A 14,049-nucleotide genomic window follows, 5' to 3' on the forward strand; every position below is an offset into this window, starting at 1 on the left:
TCATTCGGCTTTCGGAAGGTGGAACAGAGTCCTTCCGGGACTCGAAGTATCCACCTTCATTTCGGTGAAGGATCGAGATTCATGGCCAAAGTTGTGAAGTTTTGTTGTTCTCAGAGTTTTGTCCCGAGGGCTCTTTTCAGGATCGTCACCGAGTCCTGGACAGCCTCCAACTGTCGCTTGTTTGCGCTAGTGTTCCCAGGGATGGTTTGTGGGATCTTTGTGAGGTTCTTCTTTATCATTCCCATTGGTCCAATTATCGCTGGTACAATTTCCACGTTCTTCAGCTTCCAGGATATTTTCACCTCATTCTTGAGGTTTTGATATTTGGTCATTTTCTTGATTTCTGTGTTATTTAGACCAAAATCTCTGGGTACTAAAACCTCAATTAGCAACGCCTTATTTTCCTTTTTGTATCTGAGTACTATGTCCTGTTGCAGTGCTTTGTTTTCGATGTTCATGCTGGATGCGATCATCGGGTCATACGTCAGCATTATGTCTTTGTTTTTAATGATTGCTTTTCGTTCAGGTTTCCATGAGTTTTGTGGAACTGGGTTATTGAAATTTCTGCAGATGTGCCAGTGAATTACTCTACATATGTTGTCGTGCCTTTGTGTATACAGCTGTTCTGACGTGAGTTTTTACATGCCAATAGGAGGTGACTCGCTGCATGCGTGCGTGCGTGCGCATGCGTTTCCTAAATTGTGGGATGTAATTAGTTGAAAGTTGTTGGTTGTACTTGAGGTGTGTACAAGTGGATGGTAGGTTTTCTCTCAAAGTCATAACTCCATGAAGCCAATTATTGAATTTACTTTTATCGTTCAAGGACAAAGACTTGGAAAAAGAAAGAAAACTGACTGTAAACACAAAGAAAAAGATTTTATGAAGAAAACGGGCATAATGATGTTTTTTCACCGGCTTTTTTTCCGATCTAAATCTCCTTCATCTTCATTACACAGTTTAAGATTCCAAATGTTGTTCTTCTCCTTCTCTTCCCCTGATAAGTGTTGAGATCCGATGGCATCACACTTCTGCCCTGCCTTGACCACGAAACTTCTCCACCTCCCCCTGTCCTCAGCCAACTCCCACCATTCTCCAACTAGCTTACCTGACGGATATCCCTCCTCACACAATCCTCCCATCTCAACTGTGGTCTATCACTTTTCCTCCTACCTGGCTCCCTCAATCTATCCGCTCTCTTTGCCATTCTCTCTTCCCCCATCTGCACCAAGTGTCCAGCCCATTTCAGCTGGCATTTCACCAATTTCACCGTCAAGCTCATTTGCACACCAATCTCCTCCCTCAGTTCATCCATCCTCTTCGATCCACCATCATCACTCCCGCAATCCTCCTGACCCAGTTTGTCTCGCAACCCTGCAGCCTCTGTTGTTGTCTCTCTGTCAGTGTCACCGTCTCCGGCTATAAAGGTAGGCTGGCATGACACATGACATCAGAACCTTCCCTTTCAATTTTCTTGATAACTTTGTCTGCCATTACTCCCTCCACCCTCCTCCATGCATTCACACCCACCTGAATCATCCTCCGCACCTCTGCCTTGGATTACCATCCCCAGTCACTGTTCCTCCCAGATACTCAAACCTATTTCCCTGCTGATTTCCTTCCCGTCCCACCTGATATTCATTTCTTTTCTCTGCTGCCGGACCCACATCACCTCAGTCGTCTCCATACTCCTCTTAAGCCCATGCTTCTCATATGCCTCCTTCCACTCCCCCAGTATCTTCTGCATCTCCCACCCACTCTCCACCATAACAGCCAGAGCATCCATATACAACATCCTCCCCATACTACTCTTCAAGCTCACCTTCCTGCTTAACAGCTCCATCAGCTTGATAAATATGAGTGCGCTGAGAGAGCTTCTCTCTCTCAAACCGGTTCATGCTGAACTCAAACATCCAGGACCAACTAAAACTCTTCTCTTCGTTCCATTGCACATCTCTTCCACCAACCTGACTTTTGCTTCCGGAACTCCCATCCATCTCGGTGTCATCACCATCTCTCTTGGGACAGAGTCGTTGGCCTTCTCCAGGTCCACAAATCCCAATGCCATCTCACCTTACACCTCCAACCTCTTCTCCACCAGCTATCCCAGCACGAACATCCCGTCCGTTGTTCCCCTACCCCTTCTAAACCCTTGCTGCTCTTCTCAAATCTCCATCTGCACACTCTTCGTTATCCTCCCATCCAGAATCCTCTCCGGCAACTTCATTACATGACTGGGAGTGTCATGCCCCTCCACTTCCCCAGATCTTGAACATCACCCTTCCCCTTCCATATTGACATAATTAACCCTGCCCTGCAATCCTCTGGAATTTAACCTTCGCTCATACATATATTCAACAGCCTCTTCATGCAACTGACTCTGACTTCTTCCGCTGCAATTATCATCTCTGTACACACCTCATCATTGCCAGGCACTCTTTCCTTATTCATCCTTTTCAATGCCGTCCGCACTTCCTCCTCTGTGATCTCCACCAACTCCACTTTCCTCTCTACATAACACAGTAGCTCATCCAGGTTCAATAACTCTTTGAAATATCCTTCCCACACCTTTAATACTGCCCCCCATCTCTGTCACTAGCCGCCCACCAGCATCCTCAATCACCCCCTCCACACCCCCTTCATGTCCTTACAATGCTCATCCCTGTCATGAGCAATTTATATATCATCTTCCTCCCACCATTCTCTTCCAACTTGTGCGCCTCCTCTTCCATATAATCCCTCAACTAATCCACAGCTATCCTTGCTGCTTTCTTATTCTGCCCATACATCTGCAGCAACCCTGCATCTGGCTGCCTCCCCCTGTCCTTCATCTTCTCTATCCTCTTTCCAACCTGCTTCTTTTCACCAACTGCCTTTGCTACCTCCTCTGTCCACCATACCTGGTTTCTATCTCTCGACGATGCAACCTTTCTTGATGTCCTTCCACAAAAAACTTCAGCAATTCCCCGAAGCGCCTCTCTGGACCTCTTCCACTCCTTCTCCAAACATTCCGCTTCTTCGCTAAGTTGCTCATACCTCGCCTTCAACCTTTACTTGTACTCGAGGCAGACGTTTCCCCTACACTTCCCCACCTCATAATCTTCTCTCATTCTGCCCACATCATTAACCTGGTGTTGGCTTAGTGGTTAGGGTGGTGGCTTTGGATCCTATGGTCCTGAATTCAAACCCCGTTGGCTGCTGAATACAATACCAGGGGGTTGACTCAGCCTGTCATCCTTCCGAGGTTGGCGAAATGAGTACCAGTGTAGCAGCCAAAAGGTTGCACATGAAGGGAAGGGGTATTGACGGATTTATTAAACCTAGTATTGTTGTGGCGCAGGCCTGATGGGCCGAAAATGGCCTCCTTCTGCACATAATTTCCTTGTAATTCCTTGTTCTCTTAACCTCCCTCCGTTTCTCCATCTGTACGACAAACACCACAACCTTGTGCTGGGTGGTAACATGCTCTCCCACCACTGCATTCCTGGGTATGTTGACCGACTTTGGTAATTTCCTGCCTCAACTAAGCACAACCGTCGAGCCTCTGCATCTTCTCCTCAGGAAAGGCGTTGTCTGGAAATGGGAAGCTGCCCAAACAGGAGCATTAAATGCCGCTAAAACCATGCTGTCCTCCTCACCGTTACTTGTCCATTACGACCCATCCAAGGAACATATTCTCAGTTGTGATAGCTCTTCATATGACATTGGGTATACGTTGTTGCAAACAAATGGAACCGGTAATCTCCAGCCTGTTGCGTCTGCATCACAAACTCCATCTGACACTGAACGTCGCTATGCTCAAGTAGAACGAGGGGTGTTAGTGTGTGTCTGGGGCACATGAAAGATGCACCAATATGTCTTTGGAAGACGTATTACCATTGAGACTGATCACACCCTTGTTAGATTTCCTGTAGAAACCAGTGCCATTCTGCCCACATCATCAGGTCATGTACAACGTTGGGCTTTGACCCTTGCCAGTTATGCCTATTCATTGGTGTACCACCTGAGTAAGGAAATGTACTGTGCTGACGCACTTAGTCGCTCACCGCTTCCCGTAACCATCCCAAAACCTACACAATCTCGCGATATAATTCATCTCATGGCTAACGTCATCACGATGAGGCGCCCATAACCGCTACGCAGATTGCTTGTGCTACCAATAGCAATCCAGATTTGTCTCAAATTAAACGCTGTGTTATTTCAGATGATTGGGCATCATGACCGAAAGGGGTGAAACCATACCTCATCCAGAAGGATGGGCTCTCGATTGATGCAGACTGCCTGCTTTGGGGTAGTTGAGTGATAATTCCACCTAAACTCTGTGGGGAAATTTTAATTATTAGTGAACTCCACAATGCTCGTCCATGCATAGTCACCATGAAGGCTATTGCTCGAGCCCATGTTTGGTGGCCTGGTTTTGACAGTGACATTGGGTCCAGTGCATGCCATTGTTACACTTGTCAAACCCTGCCAATACACTGCCACAGTCTCCATTGGCTATGTGGTCATGGCCATCAAAGCCATGGTCCAGACTACACGTCGACCATGCTGGTCCATTTCAAGGGAAGCTTTTCCGTATCATCGCTGATGCCCACTCCAAATGTATTGAAACTCTCGTGGTGCTATCTCCATCCTCTGCTGTAACAATTGAAGCTCTACGTACCATGTTCATACAACATGGTATTCCAAACTCCATTGCATCAGATAATTGATCGGCATTTATGAGTTCAGAGTTTCAGAACTTTTGTAAAATGAATGGCATAAAGCACAACACATCTGCCCCTTACAAACCCGTCAGTAATGGTCAAGCTGAAAGTGCTGTTCAGATCATCAAGAATAGTCTAAGCCGCATCAACGAAGGCTCCATTCATTCTCGTCTAGCTCGTGTGTTGCTCAGCTACTGCACCAAACCACTCCAAACCACCAGTCGCTCACCCGCCATGCTTCTGATGGGTCATGAATTAACAACACGGTTATCATTAGTGCACCCGGACATAATGGTCGAGGTTGAGAATAATGAGTATCAACAGAAACGTAATCACGACCAAACGTCTGTTTACCGCAACTTCCAGATCAATGATCCTGTATACGTGTTGAACTCCGGATGTGGAACCAAGTAGTTATCTTGCATTATTATTGATAACATTGGTGAAATTATGTTTCTTGTGAAGTTGTGTGATGGTAGATGCATCCATAAACATGTTGACCAACTCAGGTGACGTCATGGGGAGCCAAACATTGAACTGGCTCAAGTGCCTTTGTCACCCCCTCCTGTATTAACACCACCTGTGTTTGAACCTGAGGTGTTTCCTCATGCAAACCTTTCACCCATCAATGTACCTGAACTCCTTCTCAACCCTGTACACCTTATTGAGAAGCCCACAGCAGTCGCAAGGAAGGACAGCCCTCCACAAGCCCTTCGAAGATCAGTTCATTTTTGGCTCCTCCTTCGCCCGGGCTCTATAAAAAAAAAGACACTCACAGAGCTCAGTGTTTGGCACTGTCGGCTCGGGTTTGGTGAGTCTCACTCACCGAGTGGGGAACGTCATCCATCTAGCCATTGCGAGCTGAGAGGGCAGCGTGAGTGACTGAGCCAAGCGAGCAGTACCAAGTCATTGCCGAGGAGTTTCCCGGTCATCGGCATTTGGCTCCCGCGATGTTCCACAGCCAGTACTAATTTTCATCCACACTTTCAGGTTCTCTCACATTCCCCGTTAAGCTATCCTCTCATGCATCGACTGTATCTCTCCCATCGACTGTCTCGTCTGCTGTAGACGCAGAAACTGAAAGAGCATTACCGATTTCCACTTCTTCTGCACCTCGTCTGCATTACATTTACACCTCCCACTCACGCACCATATACAACCCCAGTTTTTCTTCCTCTTTCCCCCCCCCTCCTAAAAGTGACTGGAAAGCATAGGTCCGTCGGCCACGCCAGTTATTGGATGAGGTTGAAAAACCCCCAACTGCCTCTCCTCTTTCTGAACTCTCAAATTTCCTTGGGTGTTTGTCTGATGGCACCTGTCTTTTGCCACACCTCGTGACTTGCTTTCCCTGCTGTACATATTGCTAAATAAAACCCTTCATTGTGCCACATGACCTTTCCATGCCCTTGCTTTATAAATAAATTGCTTGTAAATGTACCCAGCTCATTTTGTCTTTTCCTTCATTGGTCCAGCTTGGTCCACACATTAGCTTAGCCAGGAAGTTCTGCCCCACCGAATTTGCTATTGTTAGCCAGCATGCACTCATTTTATGGGTTGGCAATAATCCAGTTGTGCGCTGAGGGCACGAGACCCTAATTGGTTCGGCCGTCCACTGGTAAGGTATCACATGAGGTAGTATAACCCTGCCGGGATTGGCAGTGCCAATCGGCATTTGTGGTTGCTTGGCAACCCACCGGTGTGCAGAGTTATCTCTGCCCAGCGGCTTCAGAACCCTGCATTTGGGAGGGACCCGAGTGCTTCTCCTTGTGGCGAGCCCCGAACTCCCGAGTCCGAAACAGTACACACGCACACACGCACACACAATAATTTCCCACATCATGGCTTGATCAATTTTTTTTTTTTAAATCATACCACCAAATTATTTTTGAACCCACGATGAAACAGGGTACATTTAATCAAGATAAATGGTTAACACAAACTAAGCAAGACTAAAAGTATTTTATAAATGTATCATTAAAAGAAACTTAAAACTAGACAGAATTGGAGATAATTGAGAGAGATCAAATTATTTGCAAATGCATTGGTTAGTTATTGTAAGTACTGCACCGGAATTAAATATCATGGGCAAGAAAAATTGAAGATGTAACAAAACTAGAAATATTATGATTAAATTCACTGCAATGTAATTTTTTGGAAGATTGTCATAGAAGAATGCTTTGCATACAACACCGTCGAACAACGTGGTGCTGTCAGAGAACAAGGTTAGAGAAGACACTTGTTTTAAGGAGGATTAAAAAAAATGTTCTGTGTGCTATCTCCAGGATGGGAAGCAAAGAAGCACAATCCAGGATAAGACCAAGCATTGGACCAGCATCATTCCTTATCATCTGAACAGCAGTCTTGGTACGTCACATTTTTACAACATTGGGAAATTGTGAAAAAGAAGGCTATTTAACGACGAGAAGAAATAAAATAAAAAAAGAATACAAATGTTTATACAAGGTTGGGAAAAATGATCTTATAAAGTTGCATGTGACCCTGGGAAACAAAGAAAATTAAACAAGAGGGTTGAGTAAAAAATTCAAAACCCATCCTCTTCAGAGGGTATTATATTTGGGTCCGTTTGTTTGTTAGTTAGATCATGTAATTAATCTAGAGGACTAATTAGTTAGCTTGATTGTTATGACGAAAATTTAAAATTTTCATCACATGTCGGTCTCTCCCATTTGTTTGTATATTTGTCTGTGAGTGTGATAACTCGCGAACGCTTTCAAGCTACCTTCGTCAGACTACCAGATGATTCTGAAGGACAAAAGTGAGGCTGTCAATGTTTTTTGACTATATATGTCAAGGGTCAAGTTGACAGTGATGTCATTTGCATAAAACAAATACGACCAAAAGTTTTTGTGTTACATGACGTCAAACTTGACACAAATGAGTTGGAAAACATCACCAACAAATTCCGAGCAGATTTGATAATCTGATCGTTATTAAAATGCAAGATTTCTGTAGGGGCTGGGGGACAGAGGATGCATTTCCAAAATGGTGGCAAACCATTGGCATATAACGTCGCCCATGTTAAAATATAGGGGGTTTTCTTGGGGACAAAAAAAAGACAATAACTCGAAAACTCTTCGAGATACAGGTATGAAATTGCAACCATGTTCAAAGGTCAAGGTGATAGTGATGTCATTTGCACGATTTTTGTCCTACCTATCAGGCTACCACCTGACACCTTTTTATTTGATTGTCAGTCTGTCTGTCCACACATAATGTGCTAATGTCGGCCAAAAATGCCACCTGGTGGTAGCCAGTATTACACGTTATATTTTTTCAACCGAGTACCTCCACAAAGTACATACAATTTAGAATGCAAGTATGTCTATAAAGTATTACAATGAGAATGTGAGTTCTTCCATAAAGTACATACTATTAGAATGTGAGTACATTGGATTAAAGTTAGAACCTTTATAAAACCATTAAAAAAAATCTTCTCTCAAACTGCTGAACCAATGGATCCAAAACTTTAATATATCTTTGACTACCAATGTCAATATAAAAGAGAACTAAAACGTCATAGGTCACATGGTTTGGTAGCTATCTTGGATTGAACAAAAACCATTAAAATACCTTCTCTGAAACGGCTGAACAGATCGAAGCGAAACTTTGTATATTATGTTACGGGTTCGGGGTCGGTGGGGGTCACAAGGGGATTTCTCGGACCCACTTCCCGGCCGACAACCCTTAAGCTGACAAACCACGGGTAACTCATAACTTTGCGGCATGATGGGGTTACTAAGTAATCACAGATGACACCTGAGACACTTAATATAGGTAGTGTCCAGCATCCAAAAACCGCTTTACCTTCCCAGCAAATTAATCACCCCAGATAAAGACCGTGCTTCTAAACGCTCTGCTGCTATTAATCAAAACAGCCGAGCAAGATCGCAAGTGGAACGTGGCTTTAGCTTATCACAATGAAACGGTGGGGCTGAGCTCTCTGTCGCTATCTACATACCCTGTTCTAACCAACAGAAGAAGACAATTGGACATTTTTGGAAACAGTTTATATAAATTAGCAAGGAGCACATATTTACAAGCAGTCAAAAAGGAAAGCTCTCACCCCCAGTACAGAAGCCCAGTCTTAGTCAGTCACTTAGTCACAGGTTCTACAACACAGGTGCCTCAGTCATTCCGGGGAAACGAGGTGAGGAAGAGGTACAGAGAGAAGGTGAGATTAATTTGACGTGTGGGGTTGGCCTTTGCTCACCCGACGCAAGCCAGAGGGCTTACATTGGTCTTTAAAGGAGAAGGGAGGGGGAGAAAGAAAAGGAGGATAGAGGATGTATTATGCAGTGTAAAGAGAGGTGCAAATGGTGAATGCCTGCTCTGCTTTAGAGGAAAGCGTGAAATGCAAAAGCAGTCTCCATACTCATATAAATGAAAAAAAATGGTTGTTTTATGCAGATTACTTCGGCTTGAAGAGTATGAGAGGAGTCAATTTATTGTTATAATCCTTGCCACCTGGGTTTAATTGATTTGGTGAGAGGTAATTGGTGATTCTCTCCAATCACAAGTGATAGATGTGAATGGGTCTTTATTTTTCATTTATATTGACTGCTTTTGACATTTACACGTGGAACATGCTTGGGAGTCTCAGTGTTGCATGTTGCTGTCTGTGCAGTCGCTGATGATTCACAAATAACCAATGAAACCGGTCCAGCAGCTGAGGGGGTGTTTAGCATTGGGATTCTCATGTATGTACAAGATGTGAATATCTTTACAGCTGTGGAGGAATCTGGGAAGGGTTTGATATGGCGAAGGGCTTACCTTGTGGAGCCTTTCATGGTCGCTTTATGCAGCTTTCTTCAGATAGAATAGCATAGCATGGGAGGAGTCCATCAATAGTGTGTGTGTGTGTGTGTGTGTGTGTGTGTGTGTGTGTGTGTGTGTGTGTGTGTATCTGTATGTATATATATATATATATATATATATATATATATATATATATATATATATATATATATATGATATAATCTATAACCTGGTGTTGGCTTAGTGGTTAGCATGGTGGCTTGGGATCATAGGGTCCTGAGTTCAAGCCCCGTTGGCTGCTGAATTTACACCAGGGGGTTGACTCAGCCTGTCATCCTCACGAGGTCGGCAAAATGAGTACCAGTGTAGCAGTGAAAAGGCTGCACACGAAGGAAAGGAGTATTGACGGATTTATTTAATCTGGTATTGGTGTGGCACAGGCATGATGGGCCAAATGGCCTCCTCATGTGCATAATATCATTGTAAAAAAAAAACAAACAAAAAAAACAATAAACCAATGTTACCCGCAGAGTGACCCGTATCTTGCCAAAAGGTGACCACGTGTGACTTCTTTAAGGTCATACTGCGGTGAACAGAGCTGCTATCCACCAGGAGCGACTCCTTGAGGAATATCTGCCTACGAGAGATTCCGATGAGAATCGTTCTACAGAGTAACCATGAAAAATATGCTTTTGCCTCATAACGTCACCAAATGACGTCATAATGTCTCAAGCTTGACATATCTAGAAAGCACTCATCGAGGTGTTCAATTTGAGGTACTACACGATATGGTTCCTAAAACTTGAAAATTTGACCTTGGGGTCAAATATGTTTGACCTGAGGCGCTAACCATGAAGGTCAAGGCCAATCGCCACCAAAAATTAATCAGCTGAGCGCCAGACCATGAGCTATATTCCCATGAAGTTTGAAGACGATCCGATCAAAATTACTCAAAAAATAAGGGTTTCGTCGACTCCCCTGATTTGCGACAAAGTGACCTTGACCTTTGGCCTTGACCTTCAAAATTTTATGCACTGAAAGGGACCTCCTATAGGCCTCTGATATGCGAAGTTACAAAAATTTCCAATGATAACTGTGCTCTGCAGAGTGTTTTATATGTGATTACAGACCAAAATAAAAAAAACATATGAATGTCAAGGCCAATCGCCACCAAAAATTAATCAGCTGAGCGCTAGACCATGAACTATATTCCCATGAAGTTTGAAGACGATCCGATCAAAATTACTCAAAAAATAAGGGTTTCGTCGACTCCCCTGATTTGCACCAAAGTGACCTTGACCTTAGACCTTGACCTTCAAAATTTTGTGCACTGAAAGGGACCTCTATAGGCCTCTGATATGCGAAGTTACAAAAATTTCCGATGATAACTGTGCTCTGCAGAATTTTTTATACGTGATTAAAGACAAAAACAAACAAACAAACAAACAAAAAAAAAAAACAACAAAAAAAAACATACAAGCTGACTAACATATCTTGCAAAAACTTCGTTTTGGCAAGATAATAAAGAAATCCTTGTTGCAGATAAAGGGTCGGGGGCGAAGACCACGAGGGGTGAACTACCTCGAGTTCCCACCAGACTCTCTGGAATCGCAGGCCATCGCATACGATTAATTTTGTGATGCAGAGGGTCACTAATCGACCACGAACGCCATTAACTTGACCACGTGACTTAGGGTCCTCCGTCTTATAGTTACCGTTTACCTAAAGGTCACGTGATCTAATTACCGGGGAACACACCCTCGGTACTCACTTGCTTAAACCGGATCACCTTACCAGATCAAATGCAGCCGAGCGGAACTGCCAAGCACGTACTGGCTAGGAAACAGATCGTTGGGTAATAATGTCCTGGCGAAACTCGGGTGGGGGCCATGCTGGACCAATGGAAGAAAACACGAAAACGAGCTGGGAACATTTCTATGCAACACATTTATTTACAATCAAGCGAGGAAAAGTATGTGTCGTATTGAATTATTATTTAATTATTATTATTATTACCATATTAGAAAATTATTTATGATTTTCTTCACATATTCTCATCATCATAAAAAAATACTACTAATAAAAAAGTGATTGCCTGGACAGAAATGGACAAGAAACAAACACACACAAAGCTGGAGGGCTCCGTTCAGGTCAGGTCAGGTATGGGAGCATGTGTCGGAGTAGTATATTGCTGCGTCCACATTCTGCCAGTACTCCAGGGGTCTCCGTCTGGCCATCCCCCAGGCAGATGCCTGGCCCATACCCAACTCCTTGAGATGCCGATCAACCTGCTGCAACCATGAGGCACGTGGTTGGCCCATTGGCCTCCTCCTCTCATGAGGCTCCCTCGCTGAGAGAATCTGGTGAGCAGGATCAGCATCAGGAAAATGAGCCACATGTCTATACAGCCGTATCTGACTATCACAAACTATACAGGTAATATATCTCATCTGAGTTTCTCTCAGCAACTGCTCAATGGACACAGTCTGACCAGCGATAGCCAAGGATTGTCTGACGAGACCTGGTATTGAAGGAGTTAAGTCTCCGTCTCAGATTCCTGGTCAGAGTCCAAGTCTCACATTCATAGAGCAAGACTGCCAGAACCAATGACTTAAACACTCGGACTTTCATCCTCCTGCATAGGTATCAACAGTGCCACACCCCATGATCCAGTTAATCCATGACTCTCCTGGCCTGATCCAGATGTCCATTGACCTCTGGCTCGCAACATGCAGAGACATGAATATCACTTCCAAGGTAAGTGAATCTCTCCGTGACCTCAACATCCTCACCACAAATAGGTACAGACAAGGTAACAGTATCCAAGATGTTATTGAAAGCCTGGATCTTGGTGTTGACCCAGAAACCCATAATCCCAGTGGCTCTGACTCCTCATTTAGCACCTCGAGGGTCCCCAGAAGGATGTCTAGTGTCTCCGCAAAAATGATGAAATGGAAGACAAAGAAGCAGCCCGAAGAAGTAAAGAGCAAAGATGGAGTCATCAGGAGTAACCTGGATAGGAATTGGGTTTTAGCCGCTATCCCACAACCCTCAAACCCATCCAGGCACAGCCAAGTGAACCACACGGAAAATTTTCTGAAATAATTCACTTCTCCTTTGAGAGATGGATAAATAAAGAGAGGAATAGAGAGTAAAAGACAAAAGAGAAGAAAAAGCAAGAATTAGAATGAATAAAGAGAATTGTGAAAAAAATGAAAAAACAAATGTGAAAGGAACGATGTCAGAAAGAACCCAGACAGATAGATTTCAGGAGTTACTCAGCAGTATCGCTCGTTGACTGATGTTACCTCATGATGGAATCATCTGCAAAATCAAGGTTACTTCAAGGTTAAAGATCTTGACATTCCCAAATGATGCACCGCAGCTTGATCTCTCTGACATCCTCCCCAGAATCCAGTCCACACGAGCAGTGGAAAGCGTGGGGGCCAATACACACCAGAGATAAACTCCAGTCATAACTGGAAATAAGTCGTAGATGGAACCACCACAAATCACAGCACTCTCAGGACCAGAGTGTAGTTCAGAAATCAAATTGATCAGTTTTGGTGGTACCCCATGAAGACCGAGAATCCTCCAGATGGCATCCCGATTCACTGAATCGAACGCTTTGTGGAGATCAACATCGGCTGTCAGCAGCCTTTGCTGAAACTCTCGTCTGCATTCGGTGAGGACCCGAAGAGCAAGGATAAGGTCAATCATTGACCTCTTTGGTGCAAAGCCCGACTGCTCTGGGCACTAGTGTTCAAGCAGATGGTGGTGAACCCTATCAAGAATTATCCGAGCAAAGACCTTGCCCGGCACTGAGAGAAGCATCACCCCTTGGTAGCTGTTGCAGTCCTGGCGATCGCCCTTCCCTTTCCAGAGAGGGACAACAAGGCCCCTCTTCTTGAACACTTTGGTCGATGCTGCAGTTCTGAATCATCCTCCAGCGACCATCAACGAGGACATGGTCAATCTCCTTCACCACATCACCAATGTTGGAATACCAAGTCCAGCGATGAGCCTGTCAGTGCTGAAACCATGATCCAGCCACCTTATGCCCACGACTTCTTGCAAATTCGAGGCACTTAATGCAATTTTAGTTCACAGTTCCAGACCCATGGGAACAACACATGTCTCATAACCATCCTTGTCAGTGCCAGTCAATGCATTGAAATCCTCCAAGACGAGAATAATATCTCGCCTGGGGCACTGATCAACCACAGACTCGAGCGTGGCAAGCATGCCTCCGTCACAGTGAGATAACTCAACTCAGTCAGAGCATATACAGAAACCAGGGAAGTGGCACCCAAGGAGTGACGAATCCTCAGTCTCATAATACACTCGTTGACCGGTGTTTCTTCAATTATCATGGGATTCAGCCTATTGGACACAGCTATAGCAACTCCTTTTGCTTGGTAACCATCAGAGTGATCAGACCAGTAGAAGGTGTAACCACCCATCATGATCTCGCCACTTTCCGGTCTCCGAACCTCGGAGAGTGCTGCAATGCTGATGTTCAAACGCTGGAGCTCAGATGATAGCAGAGACAGGTGAACTTCCTCTCTTC

At 44.4% G+C, this 14,049-nt stretch overlaps 1 protein-coding gene across 4 annotated transcripts in view; it reads left to right on the forward strand.

Moving 5' to 3' along the window:
* LOC147020085 (meprin A subunit beta-like) overlaps positions 1 to 14,049 on the forward strand; it is an 80,645-nt gene that overhangs the window by 25,578 nt on the left and 41,018 nt on the right. For all 4 annotated transcript variants that reach the window (XM_085895110.1, XM_085895106.1, XM_085895107.1 and 1 more), the window contains one exon: positions 6,986 to 7,067. In XM_085895110.1, coding sequence (XP_085751236.1) covers positions 6,986 to 7,067 — 82 coding nt within the window. The remainder of the gene's footprint in view (positions 1 to 6,985; positions 7,068 to 14,049) is intronic.

The sequence above is a fragment of the Eptatretus burgeri genome, chromosome 9, assembly GCF_056783735.1.
Source record: "Eptatretus burgeri isolate ZD-2024b chromosome 9, Ebu_testis_v1, whole genome shotgun sequence".
Classification (NCBI taxonomy): Eukaryota; Metazoa; Chordata; class Myxini; order Myxiniformes; family Myxinidae; genus Eptatretus; species Eptatretus burgeri.